We start from the raw sequence: 26,490 nt of genomic DNA on the forward strand, positions 1-26,490 counted from the left end.
CACACTAATCCTTTTGTCAAGTAGGTGTACATGTCTGAGACCCATTCTTCTTTACATTTCTTTTACCATGCATTCCCTCATGTTTGTTACCTCCAAAGTAACAATCACTTTTGCACACTTACATCAGTATCCCAAGACCATATCACACGTTCTTGACTCTCGTATGATCTTATCAAAACATCTATGAAGTTTTACTTAATTCTCCACGTATAGTCCCAATGCCTTGGATTGTGGGTTGATCATCAAATTCAGTTCTCTTGAAAGGAAAGACAAGGACACAAACATCACCAAGAGAAATCTATCAGTTTAATGCTTTCATCTAAACTTCATTTTCACTAAAATGCATTTTAACCTCAATTGCTATTTCAATCCATTTTATTTATTTCATTTTCTGCCACCACTCTCCACTCTTCATCACTTTGCCTCATCCAATTTTGCAATTTAACTGTTATCATCTTATCTAATTACAGAGCTCTGGAGAAGTTTGTAGTCCAATGGAACATAATCTTTTAATATTTTAAAACAAATTTCAAACATTTCAGTTTGATTAAGGCAAAAATGTACTTTGTTCATTCTTTCTTTGAGATGACTTCCAATTTGTTTTTAAAAGTTACTTGATAACTGATTCTAGATATTTGATATATCTATATGTAAATTTGTCCAAGTTCAGTATTTTGTTTACTCCCTCAAAATCACTAACAATTTTTATGCATTGAAATCACTGAGACTGTATGTGTGCACTTCCAGAATCATTTTAAATTTTGAGGTAAGTTTTCCCTTTAAAAGTTTTAGAATGTCAGACCACGTGGATCTTAATATAATTTTTTTTATCACGATATGCTTAAGTGCACCCAGCCTTTGTGGTTTTGAGATTCCTATTACTCAATACATTTAATGTTTTCACAGTAGTTCTCTATGTTGTCAACAAATGGCTTGATGGGTTGAGGGTTCCTTCTCCGTCACTGTATTGAGATGTTGAAAATCTGCATACAGGGTTCAGAAGTTTGAAGCAATTGGCAAAAGCCTTCTTTATCTTCAGTCATCTGGAAAACAAACAGTATCCATCCATTCCACTTCAAGCCCAATGTGTTAATTAGCGGTGGCTTACTGCTAGTTAAAAGGGGCAAGGTGAAAACTTCTGGACATAATTGTGTCAACAGTTCTCTTCCTCCTGTATAGAAATAAGCGTATAAAAATTAACAAAGGAAGAGCCCGCCTCCTTTGTTAAATTCTCCTCTTTTTTAACTCTTCCATCAGTTTTCTCAGATTTTAGAACAGACATCAAATAATTTTGTTCAAAAAGAACTGCGTTTCCAAAATTCCAATTTCTCTATCACTTGATTCTTTCACAGCATAGTACATTTACATTGAGCAAATCTTATTGTCCAGAATTAAAGATTCACTCATGTGTTAAAACAGTATTTGCAAGTTCACTCTGGCTAGAAAATGAAATTCCAAACATGATAATTTAAACATAAAGTTCTTAAAATTAGTATTTGCCTAGGACTCTTTCTTCAATCCAAACACAACACAGATAGTATACTAAATTGAGGAAAGAGCAAATAAATTATACCCTTTGACTTAATTTTCCTTCTTCAGTTAATTTTAAACAATTCATAGAATCCCAGCAGTGTGGAAACAGGCCCTTTGGCCCAACAAGTCCACACTGACCCTTGGAGCATCCCACCCAGACCCATCCCCATATAACCCACCTAATCTAAACATCCCCGAACACTATGGGCAATTTAGCATGGCCAATCAACCTAGCCTGCACATCCTTGGATTGTGGGAGGAAACCAGAGCACCTGGAGGAAACCCACACAGACACGGGGAGAATGTGCAAACTCCACATGGACAGTCGCCTGAAGGTAGAATCAAACCTGGGTCCCTGGTACTGTGAGGCTACAGTGCTAACCACTGATCCACCGTGCCACCCAATTGTGGCCAATTCCAAGATGTAAGTTTTACCAGGCTTTAAGAACAAGATTTTAAAATCAACATTTCGTCACAGATTTTTCTATTATACAAAAACACTGATAGTTCCTTAAAAGGACAGTATATTAACCAGAGATAGTAGGAACTGCCAATGCTGGAGAATCTGAGATAACAAGGTGTAGAGCTGGATGAACACAGCAGGCCAAGCAGCATCAGAGGAGCAGGAAAGCTGACGTTTCGGGTCGAGACCCTTCTTCAGAAATGGGGGAGGGGAAGGGGATTCTGAAATAAATAGGGAGAGAGGGGGAGGCGGATAGAAGATGGATAAAGGAGAAGATAGGTGGAGAGGAGACAGACAGATCAAAGAGGCGGGGTTGGAGCCAGTTAAGGTGAATGTAGGTGGGGAGTTAGGGAGGGGATAGGTTGGTCCAGGGAGGACGGACAGGTCAGGGAGGCGGGATGAGGTTAATGGGTAGGAGATGGGGGTGGAGCTTGAGGTGGGAGGAATGGTTAGGGAGGCGGGGACGAGCTGGGCTGGTTTTGGGATGCGGTAGGGGGAGGGGAGATTTTGAAGCTTGTGAAGTCCACATTGATACCCTTGGGCTGCAGGGTTGCCAAGCAAAATATGAGATGCTGCTCCTGTAGCCTTCGGGTGGCATCATTGTGGCAATGCAGGAGGCCCAGGATGGACATGTCGTCCAAGGAGTGGGAGGGGGAGTTGAAATGGTTCGCGACTGGGAGGTGTAGTTGTTTGTTGCGAACCAAGCGTGGGTGTTCCACAAAGCGGTCCCCAAGCCTCCGCTTGGTTTCCCCGATGTAGAGGAGACCACAACAGGAACAGCGGATACAGTATACCATATTAGCAGATGTGCAGGTGAACATCTATTTGATGTGGAAGGTCTTTTTAGGGCCTGGGATGGGGGTGAGGGGGGAGGTGTAGGGGCTTCATCCTCTGACACTTCCGCCATCTGCGATCTGACCCCACTACCAAAGACATGTTTCCCTCCCCACCCTTATCTGCTTTCCGGAGGGACCACTTTCTCCGTCTCTCCCTTGTCCGCTCCACACTCCCCTCCAGCCCCACCACCCCCGGCACTTTCCCTGCAACTGCAGCAAGTGCTACACCTGCCCCTACACCTCCCCCCTCACCCCCCATCCCAGGCCCTAAGAAGACCTTGCACATCAAACAGATGTTCACCTGCACATCTGCTAATGTGGTATACTGTATCCGCTGTTCCCGTTGTGGTCTCCTCTACATCAGGGAAACCAAGCGGATGCTTGGGAACGCTTTGTGGAACACCTACGCTCGGTTCGCAACAAACAACTACACCTCCCAGTCACGAACCATTTCAACTCCCCCTCCCACTCCTTGGACGACATGTCCATCCTGGGCCTCCTGCATTGCCACAACGATGCCACCCAACAGCTGCAGGAGCAGCATCTCATATTCTGCTTGGGAACCCTGCAGCCCAAGGGTATCAATGTGGACTCCACAAGCTTCAAAATCTCCCCTCCCCCTACCGCATCCCAAAATCAGCCCAGCTCGTCCCCGCCTCCCTAACCATTCTTCCCACCTCAAGCTCCACCCCCATCTCCTATCCACTAACCTCATCCCGCCTCCTTGACCTGTCCGTCCTCCCTGGACCAACCTATCCTGTCCCTAACTCCCCACCTACATTCACCTTTACTGGCTCCAACCCCGCCTCTTTGACCTGTCTGTCTCCTCTCCACCTCTCTTCTCCTTTATCCATCTTCTATCCGCCTCCCCCTCTCTCCCTATTTATTTCAGAATCCCCTTCCCCTCCCCCATTTCTGAAGAAGGGTCTCGACCCGAAACGTCAGCTTTCCTGCTCCTCTGATGCTGCTTGGCCTGCTGTGTTCATCCAGCTCTACACCTTGTTATCTCAGTATATTAACCATACAAGTTCTACACTGATACAGGCACACATTACACTTTCAAATCACATACATGCCCACAGTACAAATTAAACTCAAAGAATTCCAATCAAGAGAGGCATGGATAGGGTACATAGCCACGGTCTTTTCCCCAGGGTGGGGGAGTCAAAAACTATAGGGAATAGCTTTAAGGTGAAGATGAGAAAGATTTAAAAGGGAACTAAGGGGCAACTTCTTCATGCAGAGGGTGGTGCATGCATGAAATGAGCTGCCAGAGGAAGTGGTGGAGACTGGTACAAATATACCATCTAAAAGGCATCTGGATTGGTATATGAATAGGAAGGGTTTAGAGGGATATGGGCCAAATCCTGGCAAATGGGACTAGATTTATATAGGATATCTGGTCGGCAAGGATGAGTTGGACCAAAGGGTCAGTTTCCCATGCTGTATAACTCTATAACTCTATGACTGCCTGAAAACCCTTGATAGTGGGACCAAATCTAGTCCTTAATTATCAGACAAAATATCTTCTTTACCCTGAGGATGCAATCCCTTTTGTTGTCTGGTGCTACCGCCATGCTAAATGGAACTGTTTAAAGAGGACATAACTGAGCATCAAAGAAATACTGTGGGCCATCAGTCACAGATGAATTATACACAAGTGTAATCTGTGACCACATAGCCTTATATATCATTCAATCTAAATCGCCAATCAGAGGAATTAACCGTGATTCAAATAAGAGTACAAAGTCAGAAGTCACACAACACCAGGTTACAGTCTAACAGGTTTATTTGAAATCATAAGCTTTTGGAGTATAGTCCCTTTGTCAGGTGATGTGAAACAGAAGCACACAGGACACAGAATTTATGGGCAGAGAGATCAAAAGATCATACAAATGCTGTGACTGGAGTGCTGAATAATAAGCCTCTGCATGTGATCCAAAGTGTTAGGCAGTGTAAGTAAAGTGTCAATAGCTGAATAACAAGCAAAAGGATGATCTATAATCCAATTAAATGAGGCAGAGAGATAATTGCAAAAAATTAAAAACAAGGTGGTGCTGGAGACAAACCAATTGACTGGAATAACATAATAACTGAAAGAACTTCAGGTGCAGTAAGTCAGAAACAAAAACAGAAGTTGCTGGAAATGCTCAGTGAGCCTCCCCACCACCCCCTCTCAGAAGGCTGACCCTCCAGGTTCTGAGGAAAGGTCACTGGACCCATAACACCAACCTCACCCTCTCTTCACACATGCTGCCAAACCTGCTGAGCCTTTCCAGCAACTCCCATTCTTGTTTGTGACTATATGATAGGTATAAGAGTCACATGCCGAGCGTCTAACCAAAGCCATTAGTAATCTAGAACTGTACAAATTAATTAAGGTCAACAGATCATAACGATTTATCCAGGTGATGGTGACAAAACAGGACAGTAAGGAAGATTTTACAGATACAGACCAGTGTAGTAGGGTCACATGTACCTCGATATGAACCCAAGATCACAGTTGAGACTGTCTTCATGGGTATGGAACTTAGCTATCAGTTTCTGCTCAGCAATTCTGTTTTGTTGTGTATCTTGAAGGCCGCCTTAGAGGATGCTTACCCAAAGATCGAAGACTGAATATCCTTGACTACTGAATTGTTCCACGACTGGGAGGGAACATCCCTGTTTGGCAATTGTTGCGCAGTGTCCATTCATCCATTGTCGTAGCATCTGCATGGTCTCATCAATATACCATGCCTCGAGGCATCCTTGACTGCAGTATATGAGCTAGACAACATTGGCCAAGTCACATGAGTGTCTGCCGTGTATATGATGGATGGTGTTCCCACATGTGATGGTACTATCCATGTCGATGATCTGACATGTTTTGCAGAGGTTTCCATGGCAAGGTTGCATGGTGTTGTCGTCGATGATCTCCTGAAGGTTGGGTAGCTTGCTGCAAACAAAGTTCTGTTTATAGTTCGGCAGCTGTTTGAAGGCAAGACGTGGTAGGGATGATCTTGGCAAGATGCTCACCGTCGTTGATGACGTGTTGAAGGCTGCGAAGAACATGGCATAGTCTCTCCACTCCTGGGAAGTACTGGATGACAAAGGGTACTCAATTGGTTGTATCTTGTGTCTGTCTTCTGAGGAGGTCGTTGTGGTTTTTCACTGTGGATAATTCCATGGCACATGGGAACACCACCCACCACATACACAGCAGATACTTATGCGACTCGGCCGATGTTGTCTATCTCATAGGCTGCAGGCAGGGATGCCCCGAGGCATGGTATATTGGCGAAACCATGCAGACGCTACGACAACTGATTAATGGACATCGCGCACCAATCGCCAGACAGGAACGTTCCCTCCCAGTCAGGGAACACTTCAGCGGTCAAGGACATTCAGCCTCTGACCTTCGGGTAAGCATCCTCCAAGGCGGCCTTTGGGATACACAACAACACAGAATGGCCGAGCAGAAATTGATAGCCAAGAAGCGTTGGCTCTGTTTTTTCCTTCGCGGGTGCTGCCGGACCTGCTGAGCTTTTCCAGCAGCTTCGTTTTTGTTCCTGATTTACAACATCCGCAGTTCTTTCGGTTTTCATTGAGTATAGGAGTTGGCGCATCATGTTGAGGCTGTACAGGACCATTGGTGAGGCCACTTTTGGAGTACTGTGTACTGTTCTGGTCTCCCTGCCATTGGAAGGATACTATTAAATTGGAACGTGTTCAGAAAACATTTACATGTTTAATGTTCTATGTTCTGTGGGAGATGTTAGAGGTAGGTTTTTTACTCAGAGAGTGGTAGGGGCGTGGAATGCATTGCCGGAGAGGGTAGTAGAGTCAGCCTCATTAGGGGCATTTAAGTGGCTATTAGATAGGCATATGGATGATAGTATAAGGTAGGGGTGGAGGTTAGATAGACCTTAGGTTTAGGGTAAAAGCTCGGCACAACATCGTGGGCCAAAGGGCCTGTACTGTGCTGTACTGTTCTATGTTCTATACCCATGAAGACGGCCTCAATTGTGATCTTGGGTCCATCTTGTGCAACATGTGACCCCACAACATTTCTACATCTGTAAAATCTTCCTTACAGTCCTGTTTTGTCACCATCACCTGGATAAATTGTTATGATCTGTCTACCTTAATTAGTTTGTACAGTTTTGGATTACTTATGACTTTGGTTAGACCCTCGTCATGCGACTCCTGTACCTATTTTGTTATTTCAGCCACAAACAAAAATGGGAGTTGTTGGAAGGGCTCAGCAGTAGCTGTGAAGAGAGGTCAAGTTGGCATTTCAGATCCAGTGACCCTTCATCAGAAGTGGGAGAGTCACCCTTTTGGTGGGAGGGGGAGGGGTCACTGGACCTGAGGCATTGACTTTGGTTTCTCTTCACAGATGCTGCCAGGCCTGCTGAGCCTTTCCAGCAACTTCTGTTTTTGTTTGTGTCTCTGCTTTACAGCATCCGCAATTCTTTTGTTTTTTAAGTTATTCCAGTCAGTTGGTTTGCCTCATTTAATCGGGTATAGGTCGTCCCTTCGCTTGTTATTTGGCTGTTGACACTTTACTCACACCATCTAACACTTCAGAACACCTGCAGGGACTTATTATTTGGCATTCCACTCACACTATTTGTATGATCTTTTGATCTCCCTGCCCTTGATCTCTCTCTGTCCATAAATTCTGTGTTCTGTCTGCTTCTGTCTCACTTCACCTGACGAAGGGGCTAAGCTCCGAAAGCTTGTGATTTCAAATAAACCTGTTGGGCTATAACCTGGTGTCATGTGACTTATGTCTTTGTCCACCCCAGTCCAACTCCGGCACCTCCACAAATAGGAGTACAACATAAGCAGAAGAACAGAACATACCTAAAAATGAGGTGCCGACCTGAAGAAGCCACAACACGAAATGCAAGCTAATCAGCATGTTGCAGAAGGAGTTAACTTATTCTGTAATCAATGCAGTGGAACAAAACTCTGGAGTCCTGTCACATGCAATGATGTATGGTGATGGACAATTAAATAACTACCCAGGGAATGTGGCTCCAAAAATACCCCCATCATTAATGATGGCAGAGCTAAGAACATTTATTCGTTAGAGATAAAACAAAGAACAAAGAAAATTACATCTCAGGAACAGGCCCTTCGGCCCTCCAAGCCTGCGCCGATCCAGATCCTCTATCTAAACCTGTCGCCTATTTTCCAAGGATCTGTATCCCTCTGCTCCCTGCCCATTCATGTACCTGTCTAGATACATCTTAAATGATGCTATCGTGCCCGCCTCTACCACCTCCGCTGGCAACATGTTCCAGGCACCCACCATCCTCTGCGTAAAGAACTTTCCACGCATATCTCACTTAAACTTTTCCCTTCTCACCTTGAAATCATGACCCCTAGTAATTGAGTCCCCCACTCTGGGAAAAAGCTACTTGCTATCCACCCTGTCTATACCTCTCATGATTTTGTAGACCCCAATCAGGTCTCCCCTCAACCTCCATCTTTCTAATGTAAATAATCCGAATCTACTCAACCTCTCTTCATAGCTAGCTAGATGTTTTAATCACCTTAAGCTAGCAGTGTCAAGTAGATAATCCATCTCAACCTGCTACTGACATCTGTACCATCATGTATGCCAATCATCAGTAACTTCATGACATAAAGAATTAACCCAAAAGCATTGACTCTGGATCTTGAAACAACTATTCTGCAGTGTTGTATACCTTTGCTCTGGAATTTGTTGTCCCCTTAGCTATGCTGCTTCAGTACATTTAGAATATCTGCATCTGCATAAAATTGCTCAGGTCTGGCCTGTACACAAAAAAAAACAGGACAAATCCAATGCAGCCAATGACCTCCCTAATTTGACACACAATCGTTGACGAAGTGATGGAAATGGCAGTGGCACTTATACAACAATAGTGTACTTGTACAACAAGTGGCACTTATACAACAATAGCATGCTTGCTCTGCTCAGTTTGCATTCACCAGAGGTTTTGATTTGGGCATATTTGATGATTGCACAGAGTTCAATACCATTCTCAACTCCTCAGATACTGAAGCAGTTAGTATCTGTATAGCATTCAGGTTTGAGTTGATAAGTGGCAAGTAACATCAGGTCATGTAAGTTTCAGACCATTTCCAACAATAGCAAATCTATGGAGAGGGAAACAGAATTAATGTTTTGAGTCCAGTCTGACTCCTCAGATTCTGAGACAGCCCATATGCAAATGCAGTAAGACCTGAACAATATCCAGGCTTGAGCTGAAAAGTGACAAGTAACATTCACGCTACATAAATATCAGGCAATGTCTATCTGCAATAAAAGACAATCCACCCATTATCCCTTGACAGTCAATGCCAGTATTGTCATTGATTCCTCCATTATCAACATTCTTGGGGTTACCATTGACCAGAAAGTGAACTGGACTTGCCATATAAATACAGTGGCTACAACAACAGGTTAGAGGCTAGAAACACAACACGAGAAATTCACCTCCTGAGTCCTCAAAGCCTGTCCTCTATCTACAAGACACAGTTCACGAGTAGAATGAAATTCTCCCAACTTGCCTAGATGAGTGCAGCTCCAACAATACTCATGAACTGTAACTGTATAGGCTGTTGGTAAGGCTGCACCTGGAGTACTGTGTGCAGTTTTGGTCTCTGTATTTAGAAAAGGTTATATTGGCATTAGAGGCATTGAAAAGAGATTCACTAGGCTGATTTCTGGGATGAAAGGGGTTGACTTATCAAGAACAGCTAAACAGATTAGTCCTTGTTTCATTAGTGTTTTGAAGAATGAGAGGTGATGCTGTTGAATCATACATGATTCTGAGGGGGCTTGACAGGGTAGATGTTTCCACTCATGGGTAAGTCTTGAATTAGGGGACATAATGACAGAAAAAGGGGACATGTAAATAAATCTCTTCTGTCAGAGGGTAGTGAATGACTTGAATTCTCTACCCCAGAGAGCTGTGGATGTGAGATTGCTGGAAATATTTAAAGAGGAGGTAGATAGATTTTTGAAATATTGAGAGCTATGATAAGCTGATACAAAAGAGGAGTTGAGGCCTAATGCAGATCAACCACAACCTTATAGACTGGTAGAGCAGGCTTGAAGAATTGAATGGCCTACACCTGCTCCTATTCTTATGTTTTTGCAAGTGTCGCTCCAGTAACACTCAAGCAGCTGGATATCCACCTGGACAAAGCAGCCACTTTGAATCCACCACTTTCATGTTTTCCACCAAGCCTGACCTGAGTATATCACCATTCCTTCACTGTTGCCATGTCAAAATCCTGGAATTCATTGCCAATAGCACTTTGGGTGAACAGATACCCCACGGACACCAGTGGTTCAAGAAAGCAGATCACCACCACCCTCTCTGGGACAATTACAGATCGGCAAATAATGCTGTTTGAGCTAGACATATATATATCCAATAAACAAATTTTTAAAAAGTCTGGGGCAAATCAACTCCCTTGATTGACACCCTATTCATCATTTTCAACTTTCGCTCCCTTCACCACCAACACTCAGGTAATGGATTTCTGGCCTTCTGAATGTCTGATCTTGGAGGGAATGGACCAATGTTTCCACTGTTTCACTAGAGACCAAGTTTAGATAATTTAGATTTACTCAATTTGGCTTTGCATGCCTAAGTAGAAATCTCAAATTAACCCCTTCAAAAAGTTTAGTTCAGATGCTTGAGAATCAATGGGAATATACCATCAGGACAGTGTTAATGAATAATATCAAATTTAATTAAGTACAATCATACAAAACAGTACAGTCACTGAACAATTAAGGACTGTTCAGTTGAGTCCTAAAAATGTTATAAGTGTTACAATCAGAATGTTATAATGTTACAGTTAGAAACAAGGAACGGACATTAAACTGAATGGCCAATTCAATTCCAGCCTTGTGAACAGGAAATCTTTTCCTTCCTTGAGATAAAACTCCTCCAACTTGCACACTAACAGAAATCTGACTTGCAGACAGTTTATCTGCACCAAGAGCTACCTCATCAGATCCAGAATAGCTTTGATCAGATACAATCCCCAATTCAGGCAGGAATATGTTTTGGTTATTGTAAGAAATGTCATAACTGATGATTCCAAAAGTTTTTAATTTCAATACTTCCACATAAGAACATAAGAAATAGATGCAGGAGTAGGCCATCTGGCCCGTTGACCTGCTGCGCCATTCAATAAGATCATGGCTTATCTTTTCGTGAACTCAGTTCCAGTTACCCAACTGCTCCCTATAACCCTTAATTCCTTTACTGTTCAAAAATCTATTTTTGGTTTAAAAACATTCAACGAGGTAGCCTCAACTGCTTCACCCAAAAAGCTGTGAATCTGTAGAATTAGAGATAGTAGGAACTGCAGATGCTGGAGAATCCGAGACAACAAGGTGCAGGGCTGGATGAACACAGCAGGCCAAGCAGCATCATAGGAGCAGAGAGGCTGACATTTCGGGCCTAGACCCTTCCAGGCCCGAAACGTCAGCCTCTCTGCTCCTATGCTGCTGCTTGGCCTGCTGTGTTCATCCAGCCCTGCACCTAATCTGTAGGATTCCCTGCCCAGTGAAGTAGTTGAGACTATCTTGTTGAATGTTTTTGAGGCAAAGATAGATTTTTGAACAGTAAAGAAATTAAGTGTTATGGAGAGTGGTGGGTAAGTGGAGCTGAGTCCATGAAAGGATCAGCCATGATCTTACTGAATGGCGGAGCAGACTCGATGGACCAGATGTCCTAATCCTGCTCCTATTTCTTATGTTCTTACATGCTTATATGGAAGTATTCAAACTAATAACTTTGGAATCATATATACCTAATTTGTATGAGCATCCACTTCATAAAAACTTAGTGAAAAGTTATTTTTGAAATTAGTTTGCAAAGTCATTTGTTAGTCAATTTTATAGCATTTGTCAATGTATGAAAATTTCCTTACAATGGAAGATAGTGGAGTGTTTTGAATTGTTTAGAGAGGGTCCCCAATTTACGAATGTCCGATTTACGAATGCTCATACTTATGAACACGATTCCATACAGGGGTATAATTTAAAAGACCCAACATATGACTTTGTATACTTATAAACAGCTGCTTTACTTTATCATGCATTGTGATCTGACTTGTGTACAAATCGACTGGCAAATGGACTCCAGGTAGAATCTGTTCGCAACTGTTCAGGTACTGTTTGTATTTTAAACAAGTTTCATTAGTGTCCTTAAGGTTTGACATTCAAGGGTAGTGCTTTTAATAAGAACCTAGAAGTGTCTTGCTCAATCCTATGCCACAATATGTTTTAATAATGCTTTTAAAACACATATAGTTAATATAAGTAGCAGAAATTAATTAAATAATGCCCTTATTAACTGCTAATTATTATAGTCATTTGATTATGCAGAACTTGAGTATTTCTGAAAAAGATATTTTATCAAAGCTTTTCATCTTGATGATTATAAAGACAATTTACAGAGCTAAGGGTATATGATGGTCTAGTGTTATTACTGTCTGACTATTAGTCCAGAGGCTAGGGAATGTTTTGGGGACCTGAGCTCAAATGCTGCCATGGCAGATGGTGGAGTTTGAATTCAACAAAAACCTGGAATTAAAAGTCAAATTATGATTTTGGAACCACTGTCTACAGTCAGAAAAACCCACCTGGTTCACATAATGTCCTTAGGGAAGTAAACTGTTGTCCTTACAAGGTCTGTCCTTCATGTGACTTCACATGCACAGTAATGTGGTTGATGTTTAACTGCCCGTTGGGAGTTAGAGATGGGGAATAAACACTGGTCTAGCCAGTGATGCTCATATTCTTTGAATGAACACAATAACGACTCAAGGTAGCTGCAAAAGAGCTGAACTGGCCCACAAGCTGATCAATGAACTGCTGAGCACACAACTGATAGCTAAACTACATGTAATTTGGATTGTTGGTGTCTCACTGCATAGATGCTTGGCTGTGCCTGTTGCTATTTGTTTTCCCATTCAACTTTCAGCCAGCTATCACGAAGTAATCAGAATAAAGCTATAATAAAGACATTTACATTCCGTACTTGCTACTTTTCTCCTCAATTCTCACCCCTTCTCGTCTCCTTATAGATATCAGGGCTTTATTTTATATTCATTCATGGAATGCAGGTGTTGTTGGCTGGGCCAGCATTTATTATACATCCCTAATTGCCCTTGAGAAGGTGTTGGTGAACTGCTTTCTTGAACCAATGCAGTCCACGTGCTGTAGGTAGACCTACAATGTCACTAAGGAGAGAATTCTAGGATTTTAACCCAGCGACAATGAAGGAACAGCAATATATTTCCAGGTCAACATTGTGTTTGGCTTGGAAATGAGCATCCAGGTGCTGGTGTTGCCATGTATTTGTTCCCCTTGTTATTCTTGATGGAAGTGGTCGTGGGTTTGGAAGTTGCTGTCCTAGGAGCCATGGTGAATTTCTGCATTGCATCACGTAGATAGCCACACACTGTTGTTACAGAATATCAGTGCTGGAATGGTTGAACGTTTGTGGCTGTGGTGCCAGTCAAGCGGGTTGCTTTGTCGTAGATTGTGTCAAGGTTTTTGATTATTTTTGTAGCTGTAGTCATTCAGGCAAGTGGGGAGATTCCATCACACTCCTGACTTGTGCTTTGTAGATAGTGCATAGGCTTTGGGGAGTTAAGATGAAAGCTACTTGCTGCTGTATTCCTAGCCTCACATTTTCTTGTAGCTACTGTTTATATGGCTGGTCCAGTTGAGCTCCTGGTCAATTGTAACTCCCAGGCTGTCAATAGTGAGGGATTCAATGGTGGTGATACCATTGAATGTCAAGTGGCAACGTGTAGATTGTCTTTTATTAAAGATGATCATTGGTGGAATTTCTGTGGCACAAAAGTTATTTGCCACTTGTCAGCCCAAGCCTGGATGGTGTCCTGGCCTATTGCATTTGGATATGAACAACTTCAGTATCTGAGGAGTTACAAATGGTGTTGAACATTGTGCAACCATCAATGAAAATCTCCACTTCTGACCTTATGATGTTGGGAAAGTCATTGGTAAGCAGCTGAAGATGGTTGGGCCGAGGGCATATACCTGAGGAACTTGTGCAGAGATGCCCTGGAGCTGAGAAGACTGTCCTCAAACAACCACAATCGTCTTCTTAAGTGCCATGTATTCCCATTGACTCCAGTTTTGCTGGGTATCCTGATGTCACTCCTGGTCAAAAGCATCTTAAACTCAAGGGCTGTCACTGTCAATTTATCTCTGAAATTGAGCTGTTTCAACGATGTTTAAATCAATGCTCTGGTGAAGTCAGGAGTTGCATTGCTTTGGTGGAGCAGGTTATTGCTGACCTGGCGCTGCATGACAGTATGGTTGATAACTTCCATCACTTTGCTGATGATTGAGACTAGACTGATGGGGCAATAACTGTCTGGGTTGGATTTGTCATGCTTTTTGTGTAAGGGACATATCTGGGCAATTTTCCACGCTGTCAGGTAGAAACAAGTGTTGTTGCTGTACTGAAAAGCTTGCCTAGAGATATGGCAAGTTCTGGAGTACAAATCATCAGTATACTACCATAATGTTATCTTGCCCCATAGCTTTGCAGTATCCAGTGCATCCAACCGTTTCTTGTGGAATGATATCATATGGAATGAGTTTAATTGGCTGAAGACTGGCATCTGTGATGCTGGGAACCTCTGGAGGAGGCTGAGATGGATCATCCACTCAGCACTTCTAGCTGAAGGTTATGGTGAATGCTTGAGTCTTATCACTGATGTGCTAGGCTCTCCCATGATTGAGGATTGAGTTGTTTGTGGGACCTCCTCTGCCTCCAGTGAGTCATTTGATTATCCACTACTTCAGAGCTCAGATCTGATCTGTTGGCTGTGGCATCATTTAACCCTGTGTATCACTTGCTGCTAATTCTTTTTGACAAACAAATAGTCTTGTTTTATAGCTTCACTGGGTTGGCGCCTCATTGTTATGTATGTCTAATGCTGTCCTGGCATGCCCTCTTGCATTTTTCATTGAACCAACATTGACTCCTGGCTTAACATTAACAATAGAGTGGGGATATGCCAGCCCACGAGGTTCCAATTGTGTTGGAGTACAATTCTGCTGCTGCTGATAGACCATAGCACTTCATAGATGCCCAGTCTTGAGTTGCTAGATCTGTTTGAAGTCTTTCCCATTTAGCACAGTGCTAATGCCACGCAACATGATGTCAGGTGTTGCCAGTGTTAAGGAGGGACATTGTCTTCACAAAAATTGTGCGAGGTCATTCTTAACAGTATTGTCATGGACAGATGCAACTGTGGCGGACAGATGGTGAGGTTGAGGTCAAGTATGTTTTTCCTCTTGTTGGTTCCCTTGCCACTTGCTGTCAACCTAAGCCATCAGCTATGTCCTTTAAAACTCAACCAGCCCCATCAGTAATATCACTGTTTGAGCTACTGTTGCTGGTGGATATTGAAATCCCCCACCAAGAATATATGTTGTGCCCTTGCCACCCTCAATGCTTCCTCCGAATGTTGTTCAACATGAAGGCATACTGATTTATCAGCCAAGGGAGAATGGTACATGGTAATCAGTAAGAGATTTCCTTGCTATGTTTGACTTGGTGCCATGAAATTTCATGATGTCTGGGATCGATGTTAAGAATCTCCAGGACAACTCCCTCCTGACTGTATACAATTGTGCCACCACCTCTGCTGCGTACGGCAGGACATTTCCAGGGATAGTGATGATGGTGTCTGGGACTTTGACTGTAATGTTTGATACTATGTGTATGACTATTCCAGGCTTCTCCTTTAAGGAGGCCTATGCTGGGTCAACAGGGCTGCTTTTGCTGTTGTTGTTTCCGTTGCCTGCTTTCATTTGCTTCATGAGATTTTGTAGCAGTTGTTACAATTGAGTGGCTTGCTATTAGCCATTTCAGAGGGCAGTCAATAATCAACCACACTGCCGTGCGTGTGGAGTCACTTGTCAACAGACCAGGTAAGGGTACCAGATTTCCTTCCCTGAAGGGCTTTTGTGAACCAGATAGTTTTCTTTTCCTAATCAGCAGTGGTTTCATGGTCATCATTGGATTCCTAATTCCAGATATGTATTGAATTTAAATTCCACTGCCTGATATGGTAGGATTTAAACCCAGGTCCCCAAAACATTAGCTGAGTTTCTGGATTAATAATCTAGTGATGATACCACAAAGCCATTGCCTCCCCTACATTTCACAACCCTTGACTTTTTTCGTAGAATACGTTTAAGGAATAATCTTTGAAATCATTGTAACTCATAATTTTGTTTGTATATTTCAGAACTTACTTGATGACTTCATGAGTAGCTGTTTTGCCAAAATCATTTCTTCACGGCATGCTTTACAACTTTTGCAGAGGTAAATTGTAGAGATAATGTGTAAAAATTATCAACAATTAAGTTCTGGAAATGTATATTTTCTAATGAACTGCTTTATTAAGGATGGCAAGAGTCATCAAGTTTGTACTTGTATCTTCATGAAGGAATAACATTTTTTACCCCTAGTTGCAACTTTTCTCCGATTCAGGAAGTCAGAGTGTAAAGCTAACTCCATCTTTTTAAGTTTTATAGAGACATAAGGCTATGTTTGCTTCAATAGTTGGAGTATGATATGGAGCTTTGGGTACATGTCATATTTTGAGGGTCTTTTTAATTCTTTCATGGGATGGGATGTCACCGGCTAGGCCAGCATTTATTACCCATCCTGAATTGCTTGGAGTGCAGTTAAGAGTCAACTATATTCCATGGGTCTGGAGTCACATTTAGGCCAGACCAGGTAAGGATGGCAGTTTCCTTCCCTCAAAGGGATTAATAAACCAGGTGTATTTTTTCCCAATAATCAATAATGGATTCATGGCCATGATTATTAATTAGCCTCTTAATTCTAGATTTTTGTTGGTTTCAAGCTGCACTATCTGCCATATCAAGCTTTGAACCCAGGTCACCAGAGCATCACTTGGGTCTCTGAATAAACAGACTAGTGATAATACCATTAGGCCATTACCTCCCTCATTTATTTTAGGTTTTAGATTAGAATTTTTTTTTGGATCACTATCTTAGCCTCTCCCTTTGCCAATAATTTGAAATTCAACATCAATAGAACCATGGGAATTATACAGCACAGAAGGGGACTATTTGGCCCAAAGACACCAGGTGCTGTTTCTAATCCAATCTTCCTGGACACGGCCTACAGCCCTGCAGTTTACAGCACTTAAGATGCAGATCCAGATGATTTTTGAAAGAGTTTAGGGTCTCCACCTCCACCACCAACTCAGGCAGCGACTTGCAGACTCTCATCACCCTCTACATAAAAAGAGTAATTTTTCACATATCCTCTAATTGTTCTGCCACTTTACTTGAATCTGTGACCCCTGGTTTTTGAACTCTCGGCCTACCCGTCATAATTTTGTATCCGTCAATCATGTTGCCCCGCAATCAAGTCGCACCTCAGCCTTCTCTGTTCCAAGGAAAACAATCTACCCATTTGGACAGGTACATGGATAGGAAAATATTAGAGGAATATGGGCCAAACACAGGCAAGAGGGATTAGTTTAGTTTGGGAAACTTGATTGGCATGGGCAAGTTGGACTGAAGGGTTTGTTTCTGCGACCTATGACTCTATCAGTGCAAAAGATGAGACTGAAACATTTGCAGCAATCTTCAACCAGAAATACCAAGTGGGTAATACATCCCAGCCTCTTCCAATGTTCACCAGCATCATAGATACCAGTTTTCAGCCAATTTGATTAACTCCACATGATTTCAAGAAATGGGTTGGAAATATTGGATACTAAAAGATTATAGACCCTGACAACATTCTGGCAATAGTACTGAAGACTTGTACTCCAGAACTTGCCATTCTCCTGGTCAAGCTGTTCCAGAACAGTTACAACACTAGCACCTACCCTATAATGTGAATATTTGCCGAGGTATATCCTCTATGCAAAAAGCAGGGCAAATCTAATCCAGCCAATTAACACTTCATCAGTCTACTTTTGATCATCAGGAAGATGTCATAACAGTTCTTTCAAGCAACTCCTATTCAGCAAGATCCTGCTCACTGACACCTAGTTTGGGTTCCAACAAGGCCACTTAGCTCCTGACCTCAATACAGCCTTGGTTCAAACAGGGACAAAAGAGCTGCATTCCAGAGGTGAAGTGAGAGTGACAGCCCTTGACATCATGGCCGCATTCGACCAACTGTAGCATAAAAGAGTCCTAGCAAACCTGAAATCAATGGGTGCAAGGGACAAACTCTCCGCTGGTTAGAGTCATGCCAGCACATAGAAATATCGTTATGGTTGTCGGAGGTCAATCATCTCAGCTCCAGGACATCTCTTCAGGAATTCCTCTGCGTGGTTTCCTAGGCCCAAACATCTTTTAACTGTTTCATTAATGATTTTTCCTCCATCATAAGGTCAGAAATGGACATGTTCACAGATGGTTGCACAATGTTCAATACCATCCATGCCTCCTCAAATACTGAAGTAATCCAACTTCAAATACAACAATATCTGGACAATATCTTGACATGCCAAACAATAGCCAGGCAATGACCATTTCTAATAAGAGACAATCCAGCCATCGCCATTGCCAGAAACTCAACTGGACTTGTCATATAAACCCAATGGCTACTTGAGAAGGTCAGAGGCTAGGAACACTGGCAAGTAACTCACATCCTGACTCCCCAAAGCTGTCCACAATCTACGTAGCACAAGTCAGGACTGTGATGGAATACTTACCTGGATGAATGCAGCTCTGACAACATTCAAGTAGCTTGGCTCATCCAGGACAAAGTGGCTTGCTTGATTAGCACCACATCCACAAGTATCCACTCCGTCCACCTCAGCGGCAGCAGTGTGAACTATCTACAAGATGCACTGCAGGAATTTACAAAAGATCATTAGATAGCACCTTCCAAACTTACAACCACTTCCATTTTGAAGGACAAGGGCAGCAGATACATGGGAAACCCCTGGAAGGTGGTCCCAGGAATGAAAAGCTTAACAAATGATGAACATTTGAGGACTCTGAGGCTATACTCATTGGAGTTTAGAAGGATGAGGGGGGATCTAATTGAAACTTACAGAATACTGAATGGCCTGGACAGAGTGGATTTTGGGAAGATGTTTCCATTAGCAGGAGAGACTAGGACCCGAGGGCACAGCCTTAAAGTAAAGGGAAAATCTTTTAGAACAGAGATAAGGAGAAACTTTTTCAGCCAGAGAGTGGTGAATCTATGGAATTCACTGCCACAGAAGGCTGTGGAGGCCAGGTCATTGAGTACATTTAAGACTGAGATAGATAGGTTCTTGATCATCAAGGGGATCAAGGGTTACGGGGAGAAAGCGGGAGAATGGGGTTGAGGAACTTATCAGCCATGATTGAATGGCGGAGCAGACTCAATGGGCCGAATGACCTAATTTCTGCTACTATGTGTTATGGTCTTATGGTCCAAGTTACCCTGAAAGCTAATCACCATGCTGACTTGGAAATATATCACTGTTCCTTCACTTTCACTAGGTAGAATCCTGGAATTCCCTCCCGAAGGACAGTAAGTCAGCCTACATCACGTGGATTACAATGGTTCAAGAAGGCAGCTCACCATCATATTCTGAAGGGCACCAAGGGAGCTGAATATTAAATTCTATCATGTTATGATCACTACCTCGTTGGGGATCTTTTACTTGGAATAATTTATTAAACCTGCCTCAATACCCATTACCAGATCCAAGATAGCCTATTCCCTGGTTGGCTGTATTTCATATTACTTTTACAAATTTTGCCTAATGAACTCTTTGAAGTTAATGTTAGAGCTACCCTTTCCAACTTGATTAAGTCAATCAACAAGTAAATTAAAATCACCCATAATTATTGCTCTTTTTTAACATGTTCCTATTATTTGTTGAGTTATAGTCTTTTCCACAACTGACTACTGTTTGGGGGTTTGTACTCTGATCCTACAAATGTTTTCTTTCCCTTGCTGTTTATCAGCTATGCCCAAGTGGATTCTATATCATTTGAGCCTCGATTATCTCTCACAACTAGACTCATGGCATCTCATTAAGAATGCTTCCCTTCTCACTTTTTCCTTCCCTCCTGTCTTTCCTAAAGGTCAAATATACCTGAATGTTACGTTCAGTGTTTTGATCTCCTTGCAGCCATGTTTCCACAATGGCTACGAAGTCATAATCATTTACCTCAATTTGCACCATCGGTTTATCTGCCTTATTCCGAATTTTAAGATTATTCCCTCTGGTCTGAAACTCTCCTCCAAGAGGAATCAACATTTCCACATCTACCCTAAAATTCCTTTGCTAACAACATTGTGGGCCTATCTACTGCACATGGCCTGCAGCCGTGCGAGAAAACATCTCACGACTACTTTCTCAAGGGAAAGGAGGCCAGCCAGCAACGCCCACGTCTCAGGAGGGAGAAAAAAAACCCCGTCAAGTTTGCTAAGAATCTTGTATATTTCAATAAGGTTTTTCTCTCATTCTTTTAAATTTCAAGAGTCCTCAACCTCTCCTCATAAAAAAGTCCCTCCATTCCTGGTATCAATCTTGTGAACCTTCTCTGGACTGCTTCTAATGCTAGTATACTGTTCTTTGATAAGAGGATCAACATTACTAAATACCCTTGAAAAAAAAGACTTTGACTATTCACCATATTTGTGCCACTCATGGTCTTATAAACCTCTATTAAGTCACCCCTCAGCCTCAGACGCTCCCAGGAAAAAAGTCCCAGGCTCTCCTTATAACTCATTATAGACAGCAAGGTGGCTCAGTGGTTAGTACTGCTGCCTCACGGCCCCAGGGACCCAGGTTTAATTCACCTCTTGGGCGACTGTCTGTTTGGAGTTTGCACATTCTCCCTGTGTCTGTGTAGGTGTCCTCCTGGTGCTCTGGTTTCCTCCCACAGATCAAAGATGTGCAGGTTAGATTGATTGGCCAAGCTAAATTGCCCATAGTGTCTGGAGATGTGCAGGCTAGGTGGGTTAGCCATGGGAAATGCAGGGATGAGGTGGGTCTGGAACAATGTTCTTCAGAGGGTTGGTGTGGACTCACTGTGCAGAATTGCCTGCTTACACCGAGGGAATTCTATGATTCTAATACAAACCATCCAGTCCTGACAGCATCCTTGGAAATTTTTTCTGCATTCTTTCTCGTTTAACAACATCCTTCCTATAGCAAGGCAACCAGAATTGTATGCAGTTATCCAAAAGTTACCTCACCAAAGTCTTGTAAAGCTGCAATATGATGTCTCAATTCCTATACTCAGTGCTCTGACCAATAAAGGCAAGCGTGCTAACCACCTTCTTCTTCACCCTGTCGACATGCGACTCCACTTCAAGTAACTATGAACCTTCAATCCTAAGTTCCTCTGTTCAACAACACTCCCCAGGGCCCTGCAATAACTGTGTAAGTTGAGCCTTGATTTGCCTTACCAAAATGCAACACCTCGCACTTCTGTAAATTAAACTCCATCTGCCACTTCTCGACCCATCTGATCAAGATTTCTTTGTACTCTTAGATAACCTTCTTCACTGCCCACTATACCATCAATTTTGGTGTCATCCCCAAACCTACTAACCGTACTCCTGTATTCTCATCCAAACCGTTGATATAAATGTCAAACAACAATGGACTCAGAACCACTGTGGCACACCACTGGACACAAGCCTCCAGTCCAAGTAACACCCCTTCACCACCACCCTCTGTCTTCTACCATCAAGCCAATTGTCTCTTGACTCAGGGATCAATGCTGTTGGGAATTGTAAGCTTGTGTTCTTTGGCAGAAAGGATAGAGGACCTCAATGTTATTTAAATGGAGCAATGATGTGGATGTCCTGATGTTGGACTGGGGTGATCAAGGTCAGAAATCACAATACACCAGTTTATAGTCCAAAAGGGTTATTTGAAAATACAAGCTTTTGGAGCCTCACTCCTTCTTCAGGTGTTAGTGAGAGAGGTAGTATCAGACACAGAATTCATAAGAAAGAGAGCAGAGGGTCACACCACTGATCAAGATGTATTAAACAACATTAAGATGCTATTAAGTCTTTTATCAGTTAGACAGTGTTAACTGAATAATATGTATATGTAAATCCAAAAACTTCTTTCAAGACACTGTGCTGAGAGAAGTAAAGGTTTTATCAGTGTAAAGAAGAGGATAAGGTAGGGGGTGGGTTGATGTGGGATGCTCTTTGGAAGGGCTGTGTGGACTTGATAGGCCGAATGGCCTGCTTCTACACTGTAAGGATTCTATGATACATATACAAACACACACACACATACAGATCCTCTCTCATACACACACTGTCTCTCAAGCACACAGTCTCTGTTTCTCCCACACACACAAAGTCTCTCTCACACACACACACACACACACTCTCTTTCTCTGTCTCCCCCACACCCCCCCAACATACTCTCTCACTCACACACTCACATGCACATACACACACACACACAAGTGAATCTATGCGGTGATTTTGTGTTTGCAGATACATTTTATATTCTATTTTGTTCATAAAACACACAATTTGTAGACAGTCAGTCAATGTGGCATTTTATAAATTCCTACTTTAGGAATAAAACCAGTCTGGCTCCAATCTAAAACAGAAACGGATTCTGAACAAGGCCTCACACCTAACATGTATTGTTGGACCTAAAATGTCACCTCTTTTTTACACTGATAAAACCTTTAGTTCTCTCAGGACAGTGACTTAAAAGCAATTCAGTGATTTACATATACATGTTAATCAATTAAAACCTTCTAACTGATTAAAGATTTAACAGCATCTTAGGTTTGTTTAATACATCCTCATCAGTGGTGTGATCCTTTAATCTTTTACTTAAAATTCTGTGTCTGATATTGCCTCTCTCACTACACCTGAAGAATGATTGAGGCTCTGAAAGCCTGTGTTTTCAAATAAACCTGTTGGACTGTAACCTGGTGTCATATGCTTTCTGATCTAAATGGAGCAAGACTGCAGAAAGCTACGGAACAGAGGGATTTAGGAGTCCTTGTCCATGAATCACAAAAAGTGAGCACCCAAGTTCAATGGGTAATAGAGAAGGCAAATGGAATGTTGGCCATCATTTCAAAGGATAAAGAGGATAAAAGTATAAACAGTTTATCGGCCTTTAATCCCATCAATTTTCCCTGCTAATATCAATTTCCTTCAGTTCCTCCTTCTCACTAGTCTCTATGGTTCCCCAACACTTTTGGGACATTATTATATCTTCCTCTGTTAAGACAGAACTGAAATATCTTTGTTCCCTGCCATGGCAGAATTTGAACCCAGGACTTGGATTAACAGTCCAGCAATAATACCACTAGGCCATTGCCTCCCCATAACTATGATTGTCATAACTAAGCTGTACGTCTGGAGCTCAGGGGGTAAATTTAAGAGGACAGCATTTAAATGGAAGAATTTGAGAAGAAAGTGGGAACATCAGCGCCAATGGGGTTAGCAAGAAAGGAAGATAAGGGCTTGGAAGGTCACCTAGTTTGAGTGGCCAAGCATGCGATTCACTCCGTGAAGCTCTGCCTGTGTTCTCTTATATTCTCATCTAAGCCTCAAGAGCACAATCAACATAAAAAATGGCTGCATCCACACCTGATGCAAATATTTTCTTTCTTTGACAGAATGGACTCAACTCGTGAGTAATGTGATGCCTTGAAGGTGCAATTGTATTAAACAGATATTCATACAGTATACGTTCATGATAACTGCTATCACACAATTCTATATATATATGTACCTTATGCACTCACTAACTCTGAACTAAGCCAGAAGGAATCTTAACTATAACATTCAACAAATTAATCCTAGTAATGTCTGTGAAGCTGAAGTAATATCAGACAACCTGTTAAGATTCACCTGAGTTCCACAATTTGCAGGCACCTTCCAAGGTTTCATAGCTTGCATAAGGTCCATAAGCTGCTCACTTCATGCCTTGGGCTATAAAATGTCCACACCTTTATTTGATGTGCAGTGCTATTGTTCTTGGGTAGTTGTAGGGTTGGGGGTAGTGAAGATTGCAGTTATCATTACTGATGCCACACCTCCAATTTTCTACTATATTTATGCCATATGGCTTGAGCAACATACATCTGAATCGAGTCTATGATGTCCAACATCCTTAAAGAGACATCCCATTGTCCTCTCTGCGATGCAACACTTTTTTCCAATGGGCTAACAAAGGCCAGAAGAAAATCTCCTCAAAATTAGGTCCCCATGCAGGTCATATCTGGACATTTGCTGTAGACAGACGGCACCGCTTAACCCTTGGATGCTTTGTTCCAGACAGTCAGGGCAGCTAGTTAGTATAAGTGCAGGCTTAGGTGACTACTGGGCTTCAGTGAGTAAGGCAAACAAGGTAAAGGCAAGGTAAAATTATTTTATCTTTCCCTGTAGAGTATGCAGGGTAGTTTGATCTTAGAATAGGATAATAGGTCAGCACAACATCGTAGGCCGAAGGGCCTGTACTGTGCTGTATTGTTCTATGTTCTATGTTCTTAGTGTAAAGGGGCTGGGATGGCAGTTAGGGCAATGGTGTGCTCTTCCTACCAGATGTGGGAGATCAGGGAGCAATCTCGTGTCCCTGAAGACTATGTCTGCAAAAAGTGTGACTGGGTGCAGTTCCTCATAGACCACGTTGTTCAGTTGGAGTGGCAGTTGGACACGCTGAGAGGCATACAGGGGGCAGAGTGCGATAGACACGAGTTACAGGGAGGTGGTCACACCAAAGGTTCAGTCAGGTCAGTGGGTGACTGCCAGGAGAGGAAGGCACATAGTCCAGGAGTCTCCTGTGGCTATTCCCCTCAAGTATACCATTTTGGATACTGTTTGGGGGGATAACCTCTCAGGAAAGCATAAAAACAGCAGCCTGGCCTGTGGCACCACAACTGGCTCTGCTGTAGGGTAGAGTCAGGCAAGATCCAAGCGAACAATAGTGGTAGGAGACTCACTGGTTAGGGGCTTAGATAGACGTTCCTGTGGCCACATCCAAGACTCCAGGATGATGTGCACCCTCCCTGGTGCTAGGGTCAAGGACATCTCTGAGCAGTTGCATGAAAGTCTTAGGAGGAAGGTGAGCAGCCAGAGGTCGTGGTGCACATTGGTCCCAACTACATAGTTAGAAACGGGGATGAGGTCCTGCGAAGTGAGTACAGCGAGCAGGACCTCAAAGGTAGTAATCTCTGGGTTACTATCAGTGCCACGTGCTAGTGAAGCAAGGAATAGAAAGATAGGACAGACGAATGTGTGACTAAGGAGCTGGTGCAGGGGGCAGTGTTTCAGTTTCTTGGGACCTCTTCTGAGCCAGGGATGACCTGTAAAAGAGGGACAGGTTGCATCTAAACTGGAGGGGAACCAATATCTTCACAGAGAGGTTCACTGATGCGACTGGGAGGGTTTAAACCAGAGTGGCAGAGGGCTGGGAACCAGAGCATCAGGTCAGCAAATGGGAAGATTGAGGGGAAGGTAGATGTTAAGACCAGTAAATCAGAAAGAAAAGACGGACAGGTAAAACAACATAATGATACTAATTGGTTGAAGAGTGTTTATTTCAATGCAAGGAGTATTCTCGGTAAGGCAGGGGAGATGTTGGCCTAGTGGTATTATCATTGGACTGTTAATCCAGAGACCCCAGATAATGTTCTGGGGACCCTGATTTGAATCCCGCCATGGCAGATGGTAGAATTTGAATTCAATAAATATCTGGAATTAAAAATCTAATGATGACCGTGAATCTATTGTCGATTGTCAGGGAAAAACCCATCTGGTTTGCTGATGTCCTTTCGGGAAGGAAACTGCCATCCTTACCTGGTCTGGCCTACATGTGACTCCCACAGCAACGTGGTTGACTCATAACTGCCCTCTGGGCAATTAGGGGTGGGCAATAAATGTTGCCTAACCAGCAACACCCTCATCCCCTGAATGAATATAGAGAAAAGGTGAGCTTAGAGTCTGGATCAGTACATGGGACTATGGTTTTGTGCCATTACAGAGACTTGGTTGAGAGAGGGACAGGACTGGCTGCTCAATGTTTCAGGGTTTCCTTGTTTTAGGTGAGATAGAGAGGAAGGTAAAAGAGGTTGATGAGTTGCATTACTGATCAGGGATAATGTTAGATCTGCATTCAGAGAGGACATGCTGGAGGGTTCATCCATTGAGGGAATATGAGTAGAGCTCAAAAATAAGATGGGTGCAATCACTGTGATAGGATTATACTATATGACCCCACCCACCCCCCACCACCACTAACAGCCACTGAGACATTGAGGAACAAATATATAGGCAGATTATGGAAAGGTGCAATAAAAACAGAGTTATCATAGTGGGTGACTTTAATTTCCCCAATATTGACTGGGGCGCTCTTAGAGCTAAAGACTTAGACAGGGCAGAATTTGTTAAGTGCAACCAAGGGGGTTTCTTTAAACAGTATGTGGATAATCCAACTAGAGGACAGGCCACACTAGACCTTCCATTGGCTAATGAGCCTGGTCAGGTGACTGACCTTTCAGTGGGAGAGCATTTTTGAAACAGTGGTCACAACTCCTTAAGTTTTAAGATAGTTGTGAACAAGGACGAGTCAGGACCTTGTGGCAAGGTACTAATTTGGGGAGGG

The 26,490-nt window shown here is 42.7% G+C and overlaps 1 protein-coding gene across 1 annotated transcript in view; it reads left to right on the forward strand.

Annotated features, from left to right (window-relative positions):
- LOC109930964 (dynein axonemal heavy chain 8-like) overlaps positions 1–26,490 on the forward strand; it is a 2,199,840-nt gene that overhangs the window by 1,379,621 nt on the left and 793,729 nt on the right. Inside the window, 1 exon segment of the mRNA XM_048596622.1 lies at positions 16,135–16,211. Coding sequence (XP_048452579.1) covers positions 16,135–16,211 — 77 coding nt within the window.

This window comes from Rhincodon typus, chromosome 5 (assembly GCF_021869965.1).
Source record: "Rhincodon typus isolate 14 chromosome 5, sRhiTyp1.1, whole genome shotgun sequence".
Lineage (NCBI taxonomy): Eukaryota > Metazoa > Chordata > Chondrichthyes > Orectolobiformes > Rhincodontidae > Rhincodon > Rhincodon typus.